The following is a 21989-nucleotide window of genomic DNA, read 5'->3' on the forward strand; positions in this document are numbered from 1 at the left end:
AGTAACAGTACGCTTGCAGTCTCAAAACCTAGATACCCCGACAATCCCTTCTGAGTTGTATCTTTGCCTTTGACCCTGTACACAGTACTCGCACTAGATAAATGCTATAATTTGCCTGCTGATTTTCTAAAAGATGTCTGCATGTTTCCCACTACTTTTCTAATTTCCCTGCAGGTGAAGTTATTTCTGCTCATGCCTGTGTCCTGTCTGCGTGCAGCCCGTTCTTTACTGAGCGTCTCAATGGCACGAGATCCATGGGCCAACCGAGACATCTTAACCTTCCCGGAATTAAGCCCATCACTCTGCAGAAGCTGGTCCACTACTTGTACACGTCAGAGCTGGAGGTGACCCGGGAGGAGTTGGACGGAGTGTTGGCCGCTGCTCGACAGCTGCACATTCCAGAGCTGGAGGTGCTGCAGCTGCAAGGAGTCAAGCTGGTGAGGACAGACTCATGGCCACGCTTGAATCGCAAATGCTTCAAAGCGTGTGATCAACCCAGTCTTCAGGGTGCTGCTCAAATCAAAGATTCCCGAGACATCAACCAAGCATTGAGGCCTGATCCAGCCGGGGAGAAAGGCAGAGATGTGACCATGGTGGAGGGTTCAAGCACCCGGCTCAGCGATACCTTACTGTCAGTGAGATGCTGCCAAAAACCACTAAGCGCAGTAGATTGCGAAGAGCGGTATACGGACAGTGAACCTAGCTGCTCTCCAATGCACACACCTTCTTGTGGCAGTGAGACTGTGAGTATAAACTCCCCCACGCCATCTTCCTGCGAGAGCTTGGAACCCCTGCCTGACAGCACAGAGTCTTCAACAGAAAGTAGCCTACCGCCAGTGCGGCGGATCAAGTTGAGCCGCTTTAAGTTCAGCGTGCCAGCCAATATTCCTAGGATACCAGCTCCAGGGAGAGCCTATGACTCTTTAGATATCGTCAGGCGAACCTCGTGTCAGAGAACTGTGACCACGGACACATCACAAGGGTGCCTCCAGTTTACCGACAGTAAGAGCTCTACTCCCAGTACTGGAGAATGTCTTCCCACGTCCTCTGTGAAAAAGAGTGTTCCAAAATCTGGTGACAGCATGGTACAGCACTCCGTTCCTACCAAGAAAAACAGCAGCGCCTCAGCGGATATGAACAATTTGGGATGCTGGGAGATTACAAACATACACCCCCAATCTCAACAAGACCATAAAGTGCAATCCAGAATGAACCAGGCCCAGGTAAAGACCCCTGAGACTCCACACGTCTTTTCTCGCGCTAGTGACCTAAACAAAAGCCTTTCGATCGCAAGCTGTGACTCCACCGGCAGTGTGAGCAGTAAAGGAACCTCTAAGATCACAAGCAAGAGCCCTGAATCAAAAATCCTTCACAAGGAGCAGCCCTTGGAAAACCTGGCCCACTTACCCACGATTGAAACTGCTAATGCCCTTTCTTGTGCTAACAAGCCAAGGGAGAGTGTTAGCGTGCAACCTAGTTCATCTGAGGCGGGCGTTCACGCTTCATGTGGTGAAGGCAATGTGGAGCAAATTAAGATCACAAGGAGTGCCCAATTAGAAAACGGCCATGACATGCATCTCCCAGAAGAATCCGGACAGTTACCCCTCTGTGGGTCTACAGACATTCCTTCTCCTACTAATGACCAAAAGCAAAGCATAACAGCGAGCTCCAGACTTTCCACAGGAAGTTGCAATACCTTGGGAGTTGGAAGCCAGTCTCAATTTACAACTGGGAGTGCCCTCTCAGAAAATGTCAGTAAACAACATCTCTTGGAAGAAGTGACCCTGGGTGAGTCTGCACAAGTCTCTCCTCCAAGTAACAAATGTGATAGTGTTAGGATGAGCCCAGGTCTTTCTACAGCAAACTGCACTACTCCAGCTGGTGAAAGCAGTAGAGGGCAATTAAAGATCACAAGCAGGACTCCCCGGTCAGAAGGTGATGATAAAGGGAATCCCATGAAAGGCCTGGGTGTTTGTGAATCTTCAAATGGCCTTTCTCCCACTGACGGCCAAATGTTGTCAATGGCGCACCCACTTCAGCGGCATCCTTCTTCAGCAGCCATACGAGAGGACAGCGAGCCAGTGCGTCAGAGTGAAGAGCAGCTGGATCTCGTGCTGCCTTTATCAGCCTCAAGTCAGCCTGCACAGGAAGAGGAGAGTCCTATCACCCAAGGGCGAGATGTTGAAACTGAGCATAGTGATCCAGCATTGGCCCCCGTTCTGATGCCCACATGTCGTGTGGATGATGTGACCAAGAAGTCATTTCCTGAAGGGCGAGTGCGGGACAAGGAGATGCAGCAACATGAGGTATCGGAGGGTACCAAACGCCTTCCGAACAATGTTCCGCCTTGCCAAGATGACATAGACTCTGTCACAGTGAAGCCCGAAACCCACAGTATTCGTACCATGGATCAGACGCCACTTTCTGTAAATGCAGCCATCCAGGATGAAGCCCAGAATACCAAGGTCAGGAAACGTCCTGCGATAGCTCGAAAAAAGGCTGTAATACCGCCCCAGAAAAGACGTCGACATGACCACTCTTCTGTGAGCACGGTAAAGGATTTTCACAAACCACGTAGCTCTGGTACTACAACTAGTTCAGTTCTTTTACAAGGTAGAGTGAGTGGAAGTCCCGATGCGACCTGTCTGGATGACGCGAAGTCCGAGCTCTCAGACTTCAGGATAGTGGCATCCTCTAGGGAAGCTGATCCCACTGTGGATTCTAGTGTGGGCTGTTTCTTGGACTCCTTGATCGAGCTGTCCTTTCCAAGTGAGGAGGAGGAGATTGACGTGGGTGGCATTGTGTGGAATGGTCACTCAGACATCGCTTCCTGCTGTGTCAGACCCGACTCCTCCTCGGAGTCCGACATGGATATCAACGTCTTGGATTGAAAGCGATTCTGTCCATGGTATCACTGTCTTTGTCTCCCTTCTCACTTACCCATTCTCTTCTCCCTACCGCACACTCCAGCGCCTTTCTCTCTTCCTAGCTCCACTCTTGTCCTTCCATCCACCCAGTAACCCCTTTCTCCCATGGCCAGCTCTAACTCCCTCTTTTAATTCTTTCTACTGTACATCCTCCCTTCCTTCCTTTCTAGTCCCCCCTCATTCTACTATTATTGATCCACCTCCCTTCCTCCTCGTCTCAATCTTATATACATTCTTCCTACTCTTTCTCCCTTCCATTCTTGCTTCTCTCTCTCCCAGCTACACAGCCCTGCTGTTTCCCTCACATTTTAGCTCCCTTCCCTCGATCTTCCCCTCTACCTCCCCTCTTCCATACTCCCTGCTCCGCTTTCTCATTTCTTGGTCCCCTTAATCTTCTACCCTCTAACTCTTATGCCACTCTAGCTTGCCAATCTCTCTCCTCCTACCAAACTGATCCCCCTTCCTTTCTACTCCCCCCTCGTCCTTCCTATTACTACTCCTCCCTTCCTCCATCTTATTTACATTCTTGCTACTCTCTGTCCCTTCCAATCTTGCTTTAGCTTGCTGTTTTCTCTCTTCCTACCAAACTGTCACTCCATTATATCTGTTCTTTCCCGAAGAGCATCTCTTTTACTTGTGCGTTTATTCTAGCTTCTTACTTTCGCTTCCTCCCACTCCAGCGCCCCTCTCTTCCTTTGTCCCCTTGTAGCTTCTGTAGATTTGCTTTGTCCTTTCACACCAGCCCCCCTTCTCTTCCTCCCTCTCACTCCAATCTCTGTAAACCCTTTCCTTCCGCTCTAACCCCCCTCCTTTCTATTTCTAATGTTTCCGACTCAAACCATCTTGGTTTCTCTTCCTACCTTTTTCCCACTCTAGCTTTCACTTTTCTCATGCAAAATGATCTCTCCATTATCTCTTTTCCTTCCATAACAGCACCTTTTTTACCTGTGCATCTATTCTAGCTCCTTTCTTTGGGTCCCTCCCACTTCAGTACTCTCTCTTCTCTCCTGCTCTAGAGCCCATGTCTGTTCCTCCCTCCACTCTTGCTCTGATCTCTGTAATCCCCCTTCCTTCCACTCTAACCCTGCTTTCTCACCTCCTCTCCCTCCAAAATAGTTTATCTTCCTAACCTCTCACTCTTAACTCCTTCATGTTGCTTCCCCTTTCTACCTCTCCTTTAGCAACCTTCTCTTTCCCCGCACTAGCTCACCTTTCTATGATGCTCCCTCTAGCTTTCCCTTTTCTGTCACCCCACCCATTGTGGCTCCCCTTTTTCTTCCTCCCACACTAGCTCACCCTCTCTAACCACTTCACCTCCCATCTCTCTCTTCACCTCTCCATCTGACTCCTCCTCTCTCCTTCCCAATCTTTCGCCCTTCTCCCTCCTTCTACACTCTCTAGCTTTTTCTTTCTTCTTCTCTTGCTCCCCTCTATCTCTAATTCCCTGTGTCCCACTCCCAACTTCCTGCTACGTCCTTTCTTTCTTATTTTCTCTCATGCACTGCCTTTCGCACTATATCGACACCCAGGATTATCGGTACTTGTGGTAGGGAGGTGCTAATATACCCTCTACAATTGGATACGTGCAGACAGGCAATATGTAGTGAAAGTAAGTAGTCACTATTTTGTGGACCAATGCGAGGCTGCACAAGTCGTCAAGCATGAGCATTAGTGCTGACTAACCAGGTTGTCGCTATATGCTGCTATCAATAGTACCTCCTAGTCCGCTGCCATAGGGTGCTTGTGTAATCCGCCAGCCTCCTGTCGCCTAAGTGCCACAGCCTCCATCCACCCCCACTTAAGTGTCGCCTTACACCAACGGGCTGTACCTGTGCTTGTCTGCACCTTCCAGTACATGGCGATAAGTCTACAAGCAACTAGTAGCACCGAATCTATGAACAACAGTCACTTCCGTGATCGCAGCCGAGTCCGTCGCCCATAGTGTCAAAGCCTCTGTGCAGCTCCAAAACATGTGCCCCATTTCAGCTCCTGCTTGCTGACATCTAGGGCAAGAAGAGAAGGAGCCAGCTACTTGGTGAAGCGCAGCTGGGGTGAGGTATGCCCTGTGAAGGACATTGTGTTGACTATACTGGAACATTGCGTTCCTTGACAACCGCCTAGGATAGACTAGTGTCCTCTCCTAATATTTCCGAATGAGTTCCCTTCCTATATCCCTCTCCAAACTCCTGCGAACGGCAACGAGGGGGTCATGCGTGGTAGACGCTAAAGCGCAGACCAGGCAAGTAATACGTTTGTGACCACTACCTATTATATATAACGTATCTACTAAAGGTTGCTGTTTGGGTACAGTGTCCGTGATGTCCCAGAGCCACGCCGAGCAGCCAACAAATTGCCAGAAGCCAGTAAACGACCTGCAGGGAGTGCATGTTCTTCCTGCAGTTGATCATAGGTTAAAAGCGGCCCATCCTGGCACAGAGCTCCCAGAGTTTCCACTCTTGCTGCCTCCTGTGCCACTACTCCCGCCCTACCCAGCATATCACTGAAGGGAGCGCCTTAATGGCCTCTTGCACTCTACCTTCTTGTCTTACGCTTTTCGCCCCCTCTTTTCAATCTTTTTTCTGCTGTCTCCTCTCTTCCTCAGCATTTCTAGATATCTGTTCACTCTTCGTCCCTTACTTAGTTTATTTCCTGTCTCATTTCTCTCGGCTACCTATTTTTCCTTACTTTTGATCACTGCACCTGCTTTTCCTGCTCTTCTGGTCCCTCCCTTATTTCCTCCTTGCTGCTTTGCCATCCTTTTCTCCTCTCCATTGGTCTTCCATTTCTCATTCCCCGTCTCTCATTGCTGGTCCCACTCTAGTCCATTGATGCTCTCCTTTCTCTTTCCATCTCTGAATCTCTATCTTCCACTTCTTTCTGTTTTTGACTCTAATCAGCAGCCCGTGTTTGCTGTGGTGACTCTGGGTTGGTATGTCAGTGTTGGCATTTCATATTCTCAAGTTGGAAACTTTGGAGTAAGACGGAGAGATGCCACCAAGGTGAGGAGACGCTTAGCCTACAAGGCTAGGGATTTTACAAGACTGTATGTACAGCTAATAAAATGGCAGGTCTCCCTGCTCCCATCAGAGCGTGTCTGTATTTAATAACAAGCTTTTACCTACCAAAGGCTGCGCACACCATCAGCCAGAGTAGAGACTTCGGAGGATGTCTATATAGAGGCATCTGGAATCATCAGGTGTCGTGATCAATCCATGTAGGCTTCAAATATGCTAACTTGGGCGGTCGCGGGATCTTTAAGGGGTGCAGAAATGTCCTCATGCTCAGCAGTAATAAACAGATTCCTGGAACCTTCTGGGGAGGGCTTGACTCTCCTAAAAGATGAAACCACACTGGTACTGACATTCATTTCATACATGGCTAATGTCCAACATCAAAGACACCTGTCTGCTAACATTAAATGACAGAGAAGTGCATTATTCCAAAATGTTAGGACCCATAAACTAACTTTGGTGAACCCCTGGATCAGTGACGTCATCTTCATGACCGTAAAATGTTCATATTGCTCTAAGAGTAAATGTTTTAACTGTATTGATTAAGCCTAGACTTCTGCTCAACCTATTGGTGCAGATGCCAGTAAATCACGGAGCCACCTTTCTCGTTATGACACAAGACTGCAGTCTCCTCACATTAATTGTACATAAATCTTGGAAAGCTGTAAAAATAACATGCCATCGTGACCTACCAAGCCCAAGAACAAAAACAGGTGACGTATGTGGGACAGTGTGTGGTACAAACTCAGATGCAACCGTGAAAGCAAACGTCCCACTCGATTTTAATAGTTAGGCTTCCTTCACAAGATTGGAGTCCACATGGCTACTCAACCGCAATGGGGTATTAAAATGTTCTAGTTTCTTGACGGTCTAGATGATCCACGTGATCCTACGGATAAGGCAACTCGCGGTTATTTAATCCAACATGATGGTTAATATATCTGTATTGGCACCTAGGTTCTAATGAAACAATGACTTTGGGAACACACCCATTGTAACAGCATAGTTGTGCAAAGAATACATATTAAACATTAAAATTCTATAATCTAAACATTGTGACTCTCGGTACAGTGTTTTTCAGCTACTTCACTGGTTATCGGTTTGTAGTGCTCCCTCAGCAAAGCAAGCGAACAGATAGTTTAGAAGGTCCGACTCTAACAATGGGTCTGATCAATGGCTTGGCATTAGTTCCACCTCCCTTCAGCAGGTACATTGATTCTATGTTAGTTCTTAATCATGTGGTGGACCCCACCAACAACACCAGGAACCTCCAGTTTAAAGGCAGACTTCACCCACCCATGCTCAGTGCTATCAAAGGTATCAACGTTACCGAGCATCCTTCTGAACTATCCTAGTCTGATAGTAGAGGAGAAGTACATACAAGTAGGCAGGTCAGAAAGACTGACAATGTAGAGTAAGACCAGAGCCTGAGAGCCCAAGAGAAACAGAATGAGGGGAGCCCAGCACTTACAAGAACTGTGAGAAGGAAGAGTAGGGTCAGAGCCTGAGACAAGAGAAACAGATGAGAGCCCAGCAGTAGGGTCAGAGTCTGAGACCCCAAAAGAAACATAGGAGAACCCAGCACTTACAAGGACTAGGGCAAGAAAGAGTAGGATCAGAGTCTGAGACCCCAAGAGAAACAGACAACCCAATGCTTACAAGGGGGAACATCCTTTACAACGCAACTTTTACCACGCAGTGCCTTTATGACGCAACTATTACAACGCATGTCATTACAATGCATTGCGCTGGGGGGCGCTCTAGGATAGGGAATAGATTTAATTTACTATCCAACACCTTCCCTACTATCCACGGGGACTGGAGTTGGAATAGTAAATTAGACTATTCACTATCCAGCACCCCTTAGCGCTATGCGTTGTAACAGCATGCGTTGTAAAAACTGCGATGTATAGGCATGCGTGGTAAATGCATGCGTTGTAATGTCATACATCCCTTACAAGGACTGTGACGAGGAGGCGTAGAGTCAGAGCTTAAGACCCGAAAAGGAACAGAAGGGAACACCGCACTTACAAGGACTGTGAAGAGGAAGAGTAAGATCAGAGCCAGAAACCCCTAGGGAAACAGAAGAGAACCCAGCTTTAGGGTCAGAGCCTGAGACCCCAAGAGAAACAGAGGAGAACCCAGCACTTTAAAGGACAGGGACGAGGAAAGGTAGGACAGGGCGCAATGGTGATTACTAACCAGTAATCAAGGCTTTATAATCCTGAGCACATTAGACTTTCCAGCAATCAAACTTCTCCCTGATCTCTATTTTGCAAGGATAAACCTCAAAATGGGACTAGGTATTCTCTTTTTTTTTTTTTTAAACAAACTTTATTGGGCATTTATGAGACATGCGGTATAATAATACAGACATTTGCATGACTATGTGAACAATTATAACTATTCTCTTGACAGATAGGTGTTCCATTGCTATGGGACCGATATCTATATTCGTTCGATGTTTCCTCAAGAGCTGCAATGGTGGCTATACTCACATCACATTTCAACAATTAGCACAATAGTTAACTCAACCCCTCACCCACTGCCAGGTGGCATCCCCCGCCCTCTCTTCCCTTCTCCCTCCCCCCAGGCGTGTCTTGAATTATTGTGTCTAGGAAGCCTTCTCAGGGCTGTTCTCCAGGGACCTCCATCCAGTCATCTTAGTCTCTGTCTTCCCTTTTGTACTTCTGCTAGCTTGGTACTCCACCCCCTCTCCTTGCACCATTACCTTCCTTTCATGCATTTATACCGATGTATTTTATGGTTCATTTTCCTGCGGCGCCTCATGGTTCCCCTCTTCTAAGATGTCATTGAGCTGCTTAAGGTGTATCAACAGAGCTTCCCATGCCCTAGTTGCTTCTAACGCTTTCTCACTCCCATTGTGCCTGGCGTTCCCGAGCCGTGCCGTTCCCATACAGCCTGCCCAATGCGCAAAACTCTCCCCTCCATCTACCTGTACTAGGACCTCTCCTTGCCTTCCGTGTTGAAGTATTTGTTAATACGCCCTGGGGTAAGATACATCCTGTGAAATACATAACAATTTACCAGTTGAAATCTAGTATTTCCAGTGATCTCTGTTAGTCCCCCCCCCCCCCATATTCTTTCCTCTATAGGCCCTCCCAGGCTTCCCATTTCTGTTGTAGTCCACTGAGTGGAGGAAGTGTCGCCCGACTCAGCCTTCTACATAGGCAAGTAACAGCCTTAAATGTCCCCGCCGCGGACACCACGTATTGGCATCCTTCAGCTAGAGGTGGTTCAGTTTACCCGGTCCCCCAGTGCTTACATATTTCTGCAGTTAAGGCTGCATGGAGCAGGAAGTCACCCCCTGGTATCTTGTTTCTCTCACTGAATGCTTCAAAGGGTAGTAACATGCCATCCTCATATAACATGCCCATTGTGAGCACTCCTGTTGCCTCCCATTTCTGTTGTCTCCTCCAGTCTGTCCTACGTGGTAGTGCCATGCAATATCTTAATGGTATCTCCGGCGCATAGGGGCATCTCACTTTAGCATTCTGCAAGCTTCCGACCCAGCATTTATAAGCCACTCGCAGTTCCACAGTCATTTCCCTTTCATGTCATGTGTGGCAAGAGACGTGGGGCCAGTATCCTGCTCAAGATTTTATAATCAAGATCAATCAATCAATCAATCAATCAAGACATTTGTAGAGCGCACTACTTACCCGGAGGGTCTCAAGGCGCTTGGGGGGGGCGGGGGGGGTGCTGCTACAGCTCGAACAGCCAGGTCTTGAGCTTCTTCCTGAAGGAGAGGTGGTCTTGGGTCAGGCGCAAGTCGGGAGGGAGGGAGTTCCAGGTCTTGGCGGCCAGGTAGGAGAAGGACCTTCCTCCTGTTGTCGTTCTTCGGATGCGGGGGACGGCGGCGAGGGCGTGACTGGCTGATCGGAGATGGCGTTTGGGAGCGTAGAAGTTGATGCGGTTGTTGAGGTAGCTCGGGCCTTGATCGTGTAGGGCTTTGTGGGTGAGGAGACGGAAGGTGATTCTTTTGTTGACGGGGAGCCAATGCAGGTCTCTCAGATGTCCGGAGATGTGGCTGTGTCGGGGGATGTCGAGGATGAGTCTGGCTGAGGTGTTCTGTATCCGCTGGAGTCTCTTCTGGAGCTTGGCGGTGGTTCCGGCGTAGAGGGCGTTGCCGTAGTCCAGTCGGCTGGTGACGAGGGCCTGGGTGACCGTCTTCCTGGTCTCGGTGGGGATCCACCGGAAGATCTTCCGTAGCATGCGCAGGATGTTGAAGCACGACGAGGAGACGGCGTTGACTTGTCTGGTCATGGAGAGGGAGGAGTCCAGGATGAAGCCCAGGTTGCGTGCGTGGTCTGTCGGTTTGGGTGCGGTGCCCAGGGCGGGGGGCCACCAGGAGTCGTCCCAGGCGGAGGGCGAGGAGCCCAGGATGAGGACTTCCGTCTTGTCTGAGTTCAGTTTCAGGCGGCTGGTCGTCATCCACTCGGCTACGTCTTTCATCCCTTCGTGAAGGTTGGCTCTGGCGGTGGCGGGGTCGTTGGTCAGGGAGAGGATCAGCTGGGTGAGCATGGACAGTGGTCAATATGCTGTCTTGTCAGATGTCTCCTTTCCTGGCTTTAACAACAGAACAATCGGGGCCTCCCTAGTGGTCCCCGGAAGCTTCCATTCCTCTTTTGCTTGATTATACAGTGTTACTAGTTGGGGACCCAGCAGGTCTTTATTTGTGGCATAAAATTCTATGGGGAGCCCATCTGTCCCTGGCGTCTTGTTCTTGGCCATGGTCTTAATGGCACTTTTAACCTCGCTCAACTCGATCTCTCTCCCCAATTCCTCTGCCTCATCCTCTTATGTTTTAGGCAGCTCAACACTTTCCACATTCTCATCAAGTTCTGCAGCTGTACGGGAAACTTTACTTTTATAATGCTTGGTGTAGTAGTCACAGATGTGCTGATTGATATCCTGCTGGCGGTCCCAGAACGCCCCCTCGCCATCTCTCATTTCTAAGATAACTGATCCCCTCTTGGCCGGGTTGGCCAACCATGCCAGCAGAGCCCCGGGTTTATCTCGGTCGGCGTGAGTCCTCGTCATATAATTCTTGTAGTCAAAGCAGTGCAATCTCTCGACATGTCCTACGCCTCCCACTCTGTTATAAGGCCCGAGGCTGTTCCTGTGTTCCCTGTTCAATAGCTGTACGGATCGCAGTCTGGTACACCTGAATCCTCTAAAGTCTCTGGTCTAAGGCACCATATGTGGGAATGCTCGTTCTAACCCTGTACCAGCTGAGACTGACCAGTAGGGTGTTGTGGTCTGAGATCGTGCGTGTCAGGTACTTGCTAGTCTGCACGCATTCATGAACGTCGGGAGTGCACAAAATGGCGTCCAACCTAACGTGTGATTCATGCATAGGGGAGAATAATGAGTAGTCCCGTTCCCCCAGATGCTGTGCCCTTCAAGAATCTGTCAATCTCCATTGCTGTTGCCAGTTTCTCCTCGCCCTCGCAGCCCTGCAAGCTGGTGAGTCTTGGAGTGGGGGGTGAGACCGATCAAGCCCTACATATTCAACGCTATTGTATTCTCCCCCCAAGAGTACCGACCCAGTCAGTGCATGGCCTAGAGAGGGCTCCCAAGAATGAGTCTTGTTCTATATACGGGGCGTAGATACTCCCTAACGTTATATCCCTCCTGTCCAACTTATCCATTACCACCGCATATCCCCCTTCCGGGTCTATAAATTCTTTGGTCCATTGGAAGGGGATCCCTGCTCTCACCCATATCAACACCCCTCTGGCGAATGCCGAATAATTCGTATAAAATATCTGCCCCGCCAGCGGCGCTTCGATGCAGCCCCTTCTTTTGCATTTATGTGTGTCTCCTGTAAGAGTGCAATTTGCTCCCTTTTACGCAATTAAAATGTTTTCACTTTATGTCGCTTTGTCATGGAGTGCATCCCCGTATGTTCCAGGAAATACCCCTGTAATCTATGTTGGGTCCCATTGAAAAGACATTAAGCTTGTCCTGTTTAAAATGTTACCCCAGACACGCCTGGTCCCCATTGAACAGTCCCAAAACAACTGAAATACCCAATTCCCCTTCCCCAGGACAGGTAGAAGTAACCACCCTCCCATCCAAACTCTTCAACTGTGCTGATTATATAGATGTAGTGGCTGTCACCCAGCCTCGACAGCCCTTCCACCCGGACCTCCCTAGCGAGAACGATTGGTCCCTCCCTAACCCGTCACCCCCTGTATTTTTGGCATTGCCTGCTGTAGCCCCCTTTCCTATATATTCCATGGTAGGTATTATCAAAAAGGATATCGTTTGCCAATATTTGCAGTTCCTGGACTCTAGTCCTTCAAAGTCTGCCCAGCTCATCAGCGGTATGTGGCGTTAGTTTGGCAACTCTGTTTCCGAGTCTTCTGCTGCGCTTATTAATGGGGGAGCTCTCCGAGCTGTCATCTTCCCGATAACTCCTTGTTGACCTAGGACTGGACACAATTTGGCTAAGTTCAACCACCGCCCTGATGGCCATGTTCCGTTCCGTTCAAACTTCTATTGAGGTCGGCACTCTCGCCTGTCCACGACTTGCTCCTCCATCCACTGCTATTGATCCCGGCGAGCCGCCTCCCGATCTCCGTTCCAGGGACAGAGCCCAGTCAATCCCAGGCCTCCTGTGGTGCCTTGAAGAACTGCACACCTTTCGGTCCATTATAGCATTGCAGATGGTAGCTGCAGTTGCCGTAGTTTTCTTTTCACTGCCAGGACTGTAGACCTTTGCCTCTGTACGTCCCTGTTAAAATCCGGAAACACCATCACCTTACTGTTCCCGATCTGTAGGTCCTTCGCCTGCCAGCCCTGCTTGAGTATATGGTCCCTATTTCTAAAGTAGAGCAGGTGAGCTATGACTGGTCTCGGCAGAGTCCCTGGTTTGGAAGGCCTGGCCGGTGTTCTATGCTCCCTTTCAATTGCGTAAAACTGCGAAAGTCCTTCTGGTGCCACTTCTCTCCTGATCCGGTCCTCCAAGAACTGCACCATATCGTCCCCTTCCTCCTTCTCAGGCACCCCGACTATGCGCAAATTATTTTGGCGCAACCTCCCTTCGCTGTCTTCTGCTCGTGCCTCCAGTATTTTAACTTTCGCTACCACCTCCGTGAGAGATTTCTTAAATTCTGTGGCCTCCGGAGGGCTGTCCGCAAGCACTTTCTCCGTGCCAGTAACCCTTTCTGCCATTCGGCAGTGATTGTCCTTTAGGAGGCTGAGGTTGGTGCCAATGGTGTCTATCTTTGTTTCAAGTGCTTCTCGGGATGCTGTGATGGCCTCCATAATATTTGCTAATGTGGGCTTCCAGGTTGATACATCCTTCGCCATTTCCAAGACATCATCTTCTTCATCTGTTTGGGTGCCCCCACCCCCTCGCTGTCGCGGTGCTTTGATCTCTCCGTTTGGGCACCTTCCACATGGTGGCCGTCCGCTCTGTCTCTTTGCACACGGGTTGCTGCAGTCTATTTTCAGCCCACCTCCTGCGTGCTTTCTCACTAAGGTCCTTCTCTCAATTTTCACAGCAAGATTGTGCAGTTATAAACTCCCTGAGTCTTCAATATGGTGGTCTGTTCAGGCTGGCTTCCCCCATTCATCCACTCACTGTTGCACCTCGCAATGTGCAGTTCTCATGGCCGAGTTCTCTCTCCTTTGCAGATTTTTGCCTCTTTCCTTCTCAGGGGGCTCAATGCTCTCCCCTGTTGTCCGCAGGGCTCTCTAACCCCTCCTGCCCACGAACGAAACCCCTCTGATGTCAGCAGCATCCGCAGTTCTATTCCCTGAGGGCCTGAACCCCCTCCTGTTGCTCCGTACCTTCACACCTCAGGGCCTGATCCGTCCTCGATGCGGCCTTTTGCAGTGGTTCCGGACATTTATTTTCACAATCCCTGCTCTCGTTGCTGGTAGGGCCTCCTTTTCATTGGACCCCTGTTAGGGCTCACACCGCTATTATTTTTGTGACGCCGGCGGGGCGCTCGCCTCTCCCCCAGCTTGCTCCTGCTCACCACAGTCTCTCAACTTCGCTTGTCCCAGCCTCCTCCGCAGCCTCGTCCAGGTATGGCCTCCCAGTATGCTCCTCCCTTCTTGTTCCCTCCAGCCCACCGTCTCTTCCTCCAAGCTTCGGTGCAGCCGCCTGATCGTCGATACGAGGGTCCATCAGCGCCCACTGCTGGTGTCTTCTCACCTCTGCACAGTGAGCAATCCCTGCAGATCACTTCTCGCCTCCCTCAGTCCTGGGTGATAGGCTGTAAAGTCTGACTCGCACCGCATGCGCCATTTTGTGCGCCGCTTCCTGTTTTCCTCTCGCTGCCAGTCCCGATTTTTCCTGTCGTTTCGCTACGAATTGCCGCACAGCCTCATGCCCTCTGGGTCCAGGGGGAACCGCCACCGATTCCCCAGCTTTGTTGAGGTGATGGGGTTCAGGATATTGCTGGATGGGGGAGTCTGGTGCCGGAGCTCCAAGGTTTGCTCCCATCTACATTGGTGTCAAGCCACGCCCCCCCGCGGACCTAGGTATTCTCCTACATGTGAGAGCAATGCCAGCTCCTGCTGGAGGGGGGAACCGGCAGGGACCGCAGGGGCATTGAGACTCAAGGCGGGCTGCACAGCCTTCCTTCCCCTACGAATGGACAAGTGGATTGCTTGTCCTTTATTTATTTTAAAAGTTTTATATAGCGCTAGCTTAACCCGTAAGTATGAGAGCGCTTTACATACACACAGTAAACAGCAGAAAGACATTACATTTACATAGTAGGCTGGCAGTAAGGAAGCAAACCAAAGAAACAAAAAAAAATACAGCATGGGCAAAAAAAATATGTAGTGCAGCGGAGGAGGAGAGAGCAATAAAAGAAAAAGGCGAGAGTGACATAGTCCGGTCACCCACTATCCATGAATGTCCAGAGGGAGAGGAGACAACGCGGATAACGAAGACTAGGTTGGTTGACGTTGGTCATGAAAGTATTTGTTTAGGAGATGGAGTTTCAGGTCCCTTTTGAAACAGGAGAAGGAGTGGTTGCATCTGGGACTCCAGGGAGAGCGTTCCATATCCTGGGAGCGATGCCAGAGAACGATCGGTATTGGGTGGTTTTTTTTTTCAATTTCGGAGGAATGAGAAGGAGTGAGTTGGAGCTTCTTAGTGTTCTGGATTGACCTGCTCTACTCAGTTTATTATTTAAGTAGTTGGGGGTCAGAAGAGTGAAGGGTTTTGTGTGTGAGGCAGGCCAATTTATAGATACATCTCCCTTCCATGGGAAGCCAATTGAGGCAGTTGAGAGCTGGAGTGATGTGTTCAAATCTTTTAACTCCTGATACGAGATGAGCGGACATGTTCAGCACTGCTCTTAGAGGGGCTAGGTGCGCTTTGAGAGTCCCTGTAAGGATGGCGTCGCCTGTAGTCGATTTTGGAGAGAACTAGGGATTGGACTACTGTCTTGAGGTTGTCGTGGGGTAGAAAAGGTTTGTTTCTTGAGGTGTTTTAGAGAGAAGAGTACACTTTTTGCAGAGTTTTTGATGTGCGCTTCCATTGAGAAGTTCTTGTCAAGAGTGATGCCTAGAGACTTAACTTAGGTGGATAGGGTAAGGGGGCCGTTTAGGGCTACCAGATTCTTGAGCTACGCTTGGATTGGACGATGGTTACTTTTAGGATAAAATAGGATTAGTTCTGTTTTGACTGGGTTGAACTTTAAGTGGTTAACGTAGAACCAGGTTTGGATCTCGGTTAGGGTAGTATTGAGGAGTTGGATGTCGCTGGGAGACTTGATCCTGCAATAGATTTGGGTGTTGTCTGCGTAAAGGTGATAGTTCACTCCGGCTTCTTTCAGTATGATTGTGATCCATGAAGAGATTGAAGAGGGACGGGGAGAGGATTGAGCCTTGAGGGACTCCAAGTGTGACTTTAGTTGGCTTTGAGAGACAGGAGTTAATTTTAATTTGTTGCGAGCGGTGTTGAAGGAAGGAGGTGAACCATTTAAGTACTGTGCCATTAATCCTGGACCGTTTTGACAGGGTCTCCAAAAGGGCTGGATGGTTTACTGTGTCGAATGCCCAAGATAGGTCGATAAGGATGAGTAGGCAGGCATCTCCTTCGTCTAGGGCCTTGTGAATGTCGTCGGCGACGTTGAGCATAGCTGTTTCCGTGCTACAGCCTTTTCTGAAGCCAGATTGAAAGGCATCAAGGAGGTTGAATTCATCGATGTGCTTATTGAGTTGGAGGAGAACACATTTCTCCAATGTTTTTGCAAGGAATGGGAGGTTAGAGATAGGTCTGAGGTTGTTAAGATCATTAGGGTCAGCCCCAGGTTTCTTGAGAATGGGTGTGATTTGTCCAAGTTGAGTCTGAGACACAGCCTGAGGTGAGAGAGGTGTTGATGATTTTTGTCCAGGAAGGGGAAATGGTGTGGTTGAGTTATTTTATGATTGTGGAAGGGAGGGGGTCCATGGTGTGTGAGGAAGGTTTTAGATTGGAAATTATATTGAAGACCTAATTTACCGACATTAGCTCAAAGTCGGACCAATGTGCATTGTTTTTTAGCTGGAGTTAGGTCTGATTCTCCTTGTTTAGAAGTATTTCCGAGTGGTCCAGGGAGGTTGAAGGGGGGCAGGTTAAGGGGGTTAGCAGTTTGTAAGAAGGATTGATCAATTTTAGGGACTTTATTGGTAAAGAAGGTGGCAATTTCTTCACATTGCTCATTGGTGGCTTCAATTTCTTGAGAGGGAGTGCAGTTAGTTTGGCTTTTAACAATGTAGAGTTCTTGTGGTCTATTTTTCGGCAGATCAAGTTGTCTGCCGAAAAAAGATGCCTTTTCACTGAAGATGTGTTTTTTGTATGACCGTCGAGCAGATCTAAGATGTGTTAGGTGCAGGGACGAGGGATTTTGTCTCCAGGACCATTCAGTTTGTCTGAGTTGGCGCCGTTCATCATTCAGGTATAGCAGAGTATATGGTTCTCCCTTTAAAATATGAGTATGCAAACGTGCAAATCACCTGGAAGCTCTGCCTGTTTGCCCCATGCCGTTCAGCTTAGTAGTATGCAAAGGTCTTCCTGCCTTTTGCCAGGATGATGGACAGCTTAATAAAAAGGCACCCCAGCACGCTTCCTGCTGATTTTGGTGACACATTCTTGATGCCGAGGAATATGAGGACACATCCACCAAACAAAGAATCACTTACTTCAAATAGTTAAGAGTAAGGACCATTGTTTGGTGAAGATTCACCTCTTTTAAGTCTTGTCATCTTCTTTATACGAGGATTCATGTTATCACAGATTTCTGGATGAATAAGCACGAGGAACAATCACATTGCTGAAATGCACACAAGGTCACTGGAGACATTTTCTTGTGGTCCATTATGCAGTTGTATTGTAGAATACACCCTAGCCATTTACCCAATGAGGTAGCACTTACTAATTAACCAGTAGAATATACTCCAGTTGGGTAGACATTTTGTTCAAAACTGTAAATATAAATACTTGTTCATTAAATGGGCAGACGAGGTTCTGTTATGGCCCTGATGCTCATTTCACAGAAATTAAACCTCAACAAGAAGCACTTACAAATATAAACATAGCAGGTGCCCCCGTTATAGCTCCCCTCTGTAAACGACAAATTATCCCAACTTCTTGGGCTTGGTAAAGACAAACCAAGTCTGTTTCCTCGTATTCCACATTGAAAAGCAATATGGAAGCTTTAATGGAGGGGAATTCATTGTTGATCTATTGGAGCACAATTTGATGTGTAGTGACTGTGATGAGTGGTTTCTTTCTTGTCGTCTCCTGGTGAGACAGTCTATGGTTTTCACTTTTAAATTTCCTAACTATGGAAATACCCAAAATCCAGAGCACCACTCACATCTACTCACAGACATACACAGGCACTCACAACCCCACACAGGCACTCACAACCCCACACAGGCACTCACAGACCCACACAGGCATTCACACACCCACTCATTGACCCACACAGATACTCACAGACCCACAGAGGCACTCACAGACCCACAGAGGCACTCACAGACCCACAGAGGCACTCACAGACCCACAGAGGCACTCACAGACCCACAGAGGCACTCACAGACCCACAGAGGCACTCACAGACCCACAGAGGCACTCACAGACCCACAGAGGCACTCACAGACCCACACAGGCACTCACAGACCCACACAGGCACTCACAGACCCACACAGGCACTCACAGACCCGCACAGGCACTCACAGACCCGCACAGGCACTCACAGACCCGCACAGGCACTCACAGACCCCGCACAGGCACTCACAGACCCGCACAGGCACTCACAGACCCGCACAGGCACTCACAGACCCGCACAGGCACTCACAGACCCGCACAGGCACTCACAGACCCGCACAGGCACTCACAGACCCGCACAGGCACGCACAGACCCACACAGGCACTCACAGACCCACACAGGCACTCACAGACCCACACAGGCACTCACAGACCCACACAGGCACTCACAGACCCACACAGGCACTCACAGACCCACACAGGCACTCACAGACCCACACAGGCACACACAGGCACTCACAGACCCACACAGGCACTCACAGACCCACACAGGCACTCACAGACCCGCACAGGCACTCACAGACCCGCACAGGCACTCACAGACCCGCACAGGCACTCACAGACCCGCACAGGCACTCACAGACCCGCACAGGCACTCACAGACCCGCACAGGCACTCACAGACCCGCACAGGCACTCACAGACCCACACAGGCACTCACAGACCCACACAGGCACTCACAGACCCACACAGGCACTCACAGACCCTCACAGACACTCACAGACCCACACAGGCACTCACAGACCCACACAGGCATTCACAGACCCACACAGGCATTCACAGACCCACACAGGCATTCACAGACCCACACAGGCATTCACACACCCACTCATTGACCCACACAGATACTCGCAGACCAACAAAGGCACTCAGACACTCTCATGCACCCACTCACACCCCCACAAACACACTCACAGACCCATACAGCCACTCACAAAGCGTCTCACTGACCCATACAGCCACTCATACACCCACAAAAACACTCACTTACACACCACATACAGCCATTCACACAAACTCAGTGACCTATATAGCCACTGACAAACCCACTCTCAAAGGTAACCGGTTACAGTTAGTGAAAAAAAATCAAAAGCTGTAGTAAGTCACTGAAAAAACAAAGGTTTAAGGGACGTTATAGTTAGGAAATATTTAAAAAACTGTAGAAGTTCACTGAAAAAACAAAGGTTACAAGGATGTTATAGTTAGGGAAATAATTTAAATACCTTTCAAATTCACTGAAAAAACAAAGTTTACAGGGACGTTATAGTTAGGCTCAGATTTAATTGGTAAAAAAACAAGTAAAATTCAGCAGTTGTAGTTACCTGAGCTAACAATATCTTACACCCCCGCAATGCACTGCTTATTACCTCACATATTACACCACTCATGACATGGTCAGTGACATCTCAAATGACATCACTGATGACATTATCCACATATCCACTCACACATCCACTCGTGTAAGCATACATCCAGTCACACACCCACTCACTCATCCATAGAGCCACTCACCCATACACCTACTCACACAGCCACTCACTCACCAATACAGCATCTCAAAAGAGCCACTCACTCACCCATACAACCACTCACACCCATACAATTATTCCCACTCACTCACCCATACAGCCACTCACACACTAACTCTCCAATACAACCACACACACACACTCAGGTTATCAAACACCCACACAAACAGCCACTTAGTCACCCATGCAGCCACTCACTCACACAGTCACTCACCCATACAGCCACTCATACACCCACTCTCGCCCCAATAGAGGCACTCCCAGCCATTCCCTCACCCATACAGCCACTCACATAATAGAAAGAGTATCACTCAGTAGTACACACAGAATAATAATTTAAATTTTGTAGTACATTAGTATATATGTTAAACACTTATAAACCTTTAGAAAATACTCACAATCACTTGATGATGTCATCAGTAATGTCACTGACCATGTCATAAGTGATGTAACATGTGAGGTCATATGCAGTGCATTGCGGAGGTGTAAGTTATAGTTAGCTCAGGTAACTAATAGTGCTGAATTTCACTGGTTTTGTACGAGTAAAATCTGAGTCTAACTAGAACGTCCCTGTAACCTTGAGTTTTTTCAGTGAATTGCCAAGGTTTTTTTAAAATTCAATTTCCTGAATATAACATCCCTCTGTTCCTTGTTTTTTTTTTATATATATACATAAATTAATATTTTTAATTATGTTATGCTTTTTTCTAGGGACTTACCTTAGTTGTACTTATCTACATTGCAAAGGCATGCATGGTATTTCCCTGTGTTGTAATGGCATACATCTACTCCACACTGCATTGGTTTCACAACCAAAAGGAGAGGACCTGAAGGATAGGTTTTGACAACATGAATTAATCTTGCAATCCACCACTAAGCACACATACCTGGAGTGCTGCTTTTCACCCATCAAATATACCAGTTCTTGTCCTGCCCACCACCATCAAACCTCATCTAATACCAGGCCTTGCCCATTATTTCAACCCAAATCAATCCTCATCCAAGGTGTCCTGCCCCTGACAAAAGAAACCAGACACCCCCTGCTCTTCTACCCCACACATACATAGGTATTACCTTCTCTCTGCTATGCATTATCTTTATTGGGGTGAAAATGATTTGGTTCAGAAGGCTGGGAGGGTGAAGATGTCGCAGGTGCAATCAGGTTACTTGTGTGTGGAAATGCGAGAATATTTGCAAAACATGATAAACACATTTTATAAGAGAAACTACATTGTCTCCTGCTCGTGGTTGGTGTTTCTTGAAGTGTTGGCTAGCATGTGCAGAGCCCTGCGCCGTCTCTCCTGCTCCTTCATACTTTGGCCCAGCCCCTCCCCTGAAAACACTCCTGCCTCTTTGCAGCACCACCCTCCAGTCTGAACAGCTGTCTCTGGTGGGTATGAGGAATACATACAATCAGCACTCTCACACACGAAGTGACGAAAGTCACTTTCAACACTTGTAAACACAGGATGCTTCAGATCAAGGAGCCCTAGAGTCTGGTGGACAAGGCAGCGGTGTTACTGAGGGATTTAGGGGCATATTATCAAGGGAGGCGATAGGCAATTTTCGCCGCTTCGCTAAAGCGGCGAAAATTTCCTATCGCCCTATTAGCAAGCTGTCGCTAACAGCAGTTAGTGACAGCTTGTAGGCGATAGCGAGCAGTTTGGGGCCCGCTTTGCATGTCAGCGATATTTGCATGTGCAGACTTTTGCCCCCCCCCAGGCAGTCCCAGTCGCTTAAGGAATAACTGGCTGGAAATAAGGGGGAAAGGAGGAGGGCACTCGGTTTGTGCCCAGGGACAACAAAGGAAACTTAAACATTCCTTGGCAGGCAGGAATGGGCAAATGGCACAACACAGGTAAGTGAGTGTATGCTAAGAGAACGTTTATAGTACCCTATTGTCCCTTTAAAGCCCAACAATTGTTAAAATTCTGTCGACTAGGGGAGCAATTGTAGGGGGCAAAGTAAGGACTACGCCTCTCACTGTATTATCGGAGCCAAAAGAGCCTAGCAGAAGAGGAGTAACTCTGAAGAAAAGGATCATAGCACCAAAGAGGAAACAAAATCCTTGCAAGGAATCAGGGGAGGAAAGCCCAGGGAGAGAGCTACCAGGGGGGTCTAGGGCTTTGGATGAGTCAAAAAAGCCAGGCTAGCCCCGAGGGGATCAGTAAAGGGGCACGCCAGAAGAGAAAAAATAAAAAAGCCACCAAAAAGACCCCTCAAGCTCAAAGCGTTTGCGACTCAGTACCCAACCCTAAAGGTAGCTCCTCAGCAACCAACTCCGTAAAGGACTTTCTAGGCAAGCATTATAAAATATTAGAGCAACCCGTAGTACCCCTGGAAATTGGGGAGGAGGGGGAGGAACGCCCAAATGGGAATGGTACAGGAATCCCGCCAGAGGAGGTATTGGCGGTATCTTTTTTTAATAAACCACT

At 48.6% G+C, this 21989-nt stretch overlaps 1 protein-coding gene across 2 annotated transcripts in view; it reads left to right on the forward strand.

Moving 5' to 3' along the window:
• Nucleotides 1–6013, forward strand: part of BTBD18 (BTB domain containing 18) — a 98547-nt gene extending 92534 nt beyond the window's left edge. For both annotated transcript variants that reach the window (XM_078674056.1, XM_078674066.1), the window contains exon 5: nt 175–6013. In XM_078674056.1, coding sequence (XP_078530182.1) covers nt 175–2891 — 2717 coding nt within the window. In that variant the 3' untranslated portion in view covers nt 2892–6013. The remainder of the gene's footprint in view (nt 1–174) is intronic.
• The last annotated feature ends 15976 nt before the right edge of the window (nt 6014–21989 follow it).

The sequence above is a fragment of the Lissotriton helveticus genome, chromosome 1_1, assembly GCF_964261635.1.
Source record: "Lissotriton helveticus chromosome 1_1, aLisHel1.1, whole genome shotgun sequence".
NCBI lineage: Eukaryota > Metazoa > Chordata > Amphibia > Caudata > Salamandridae > Lissotriton > Lissotriton helveticus.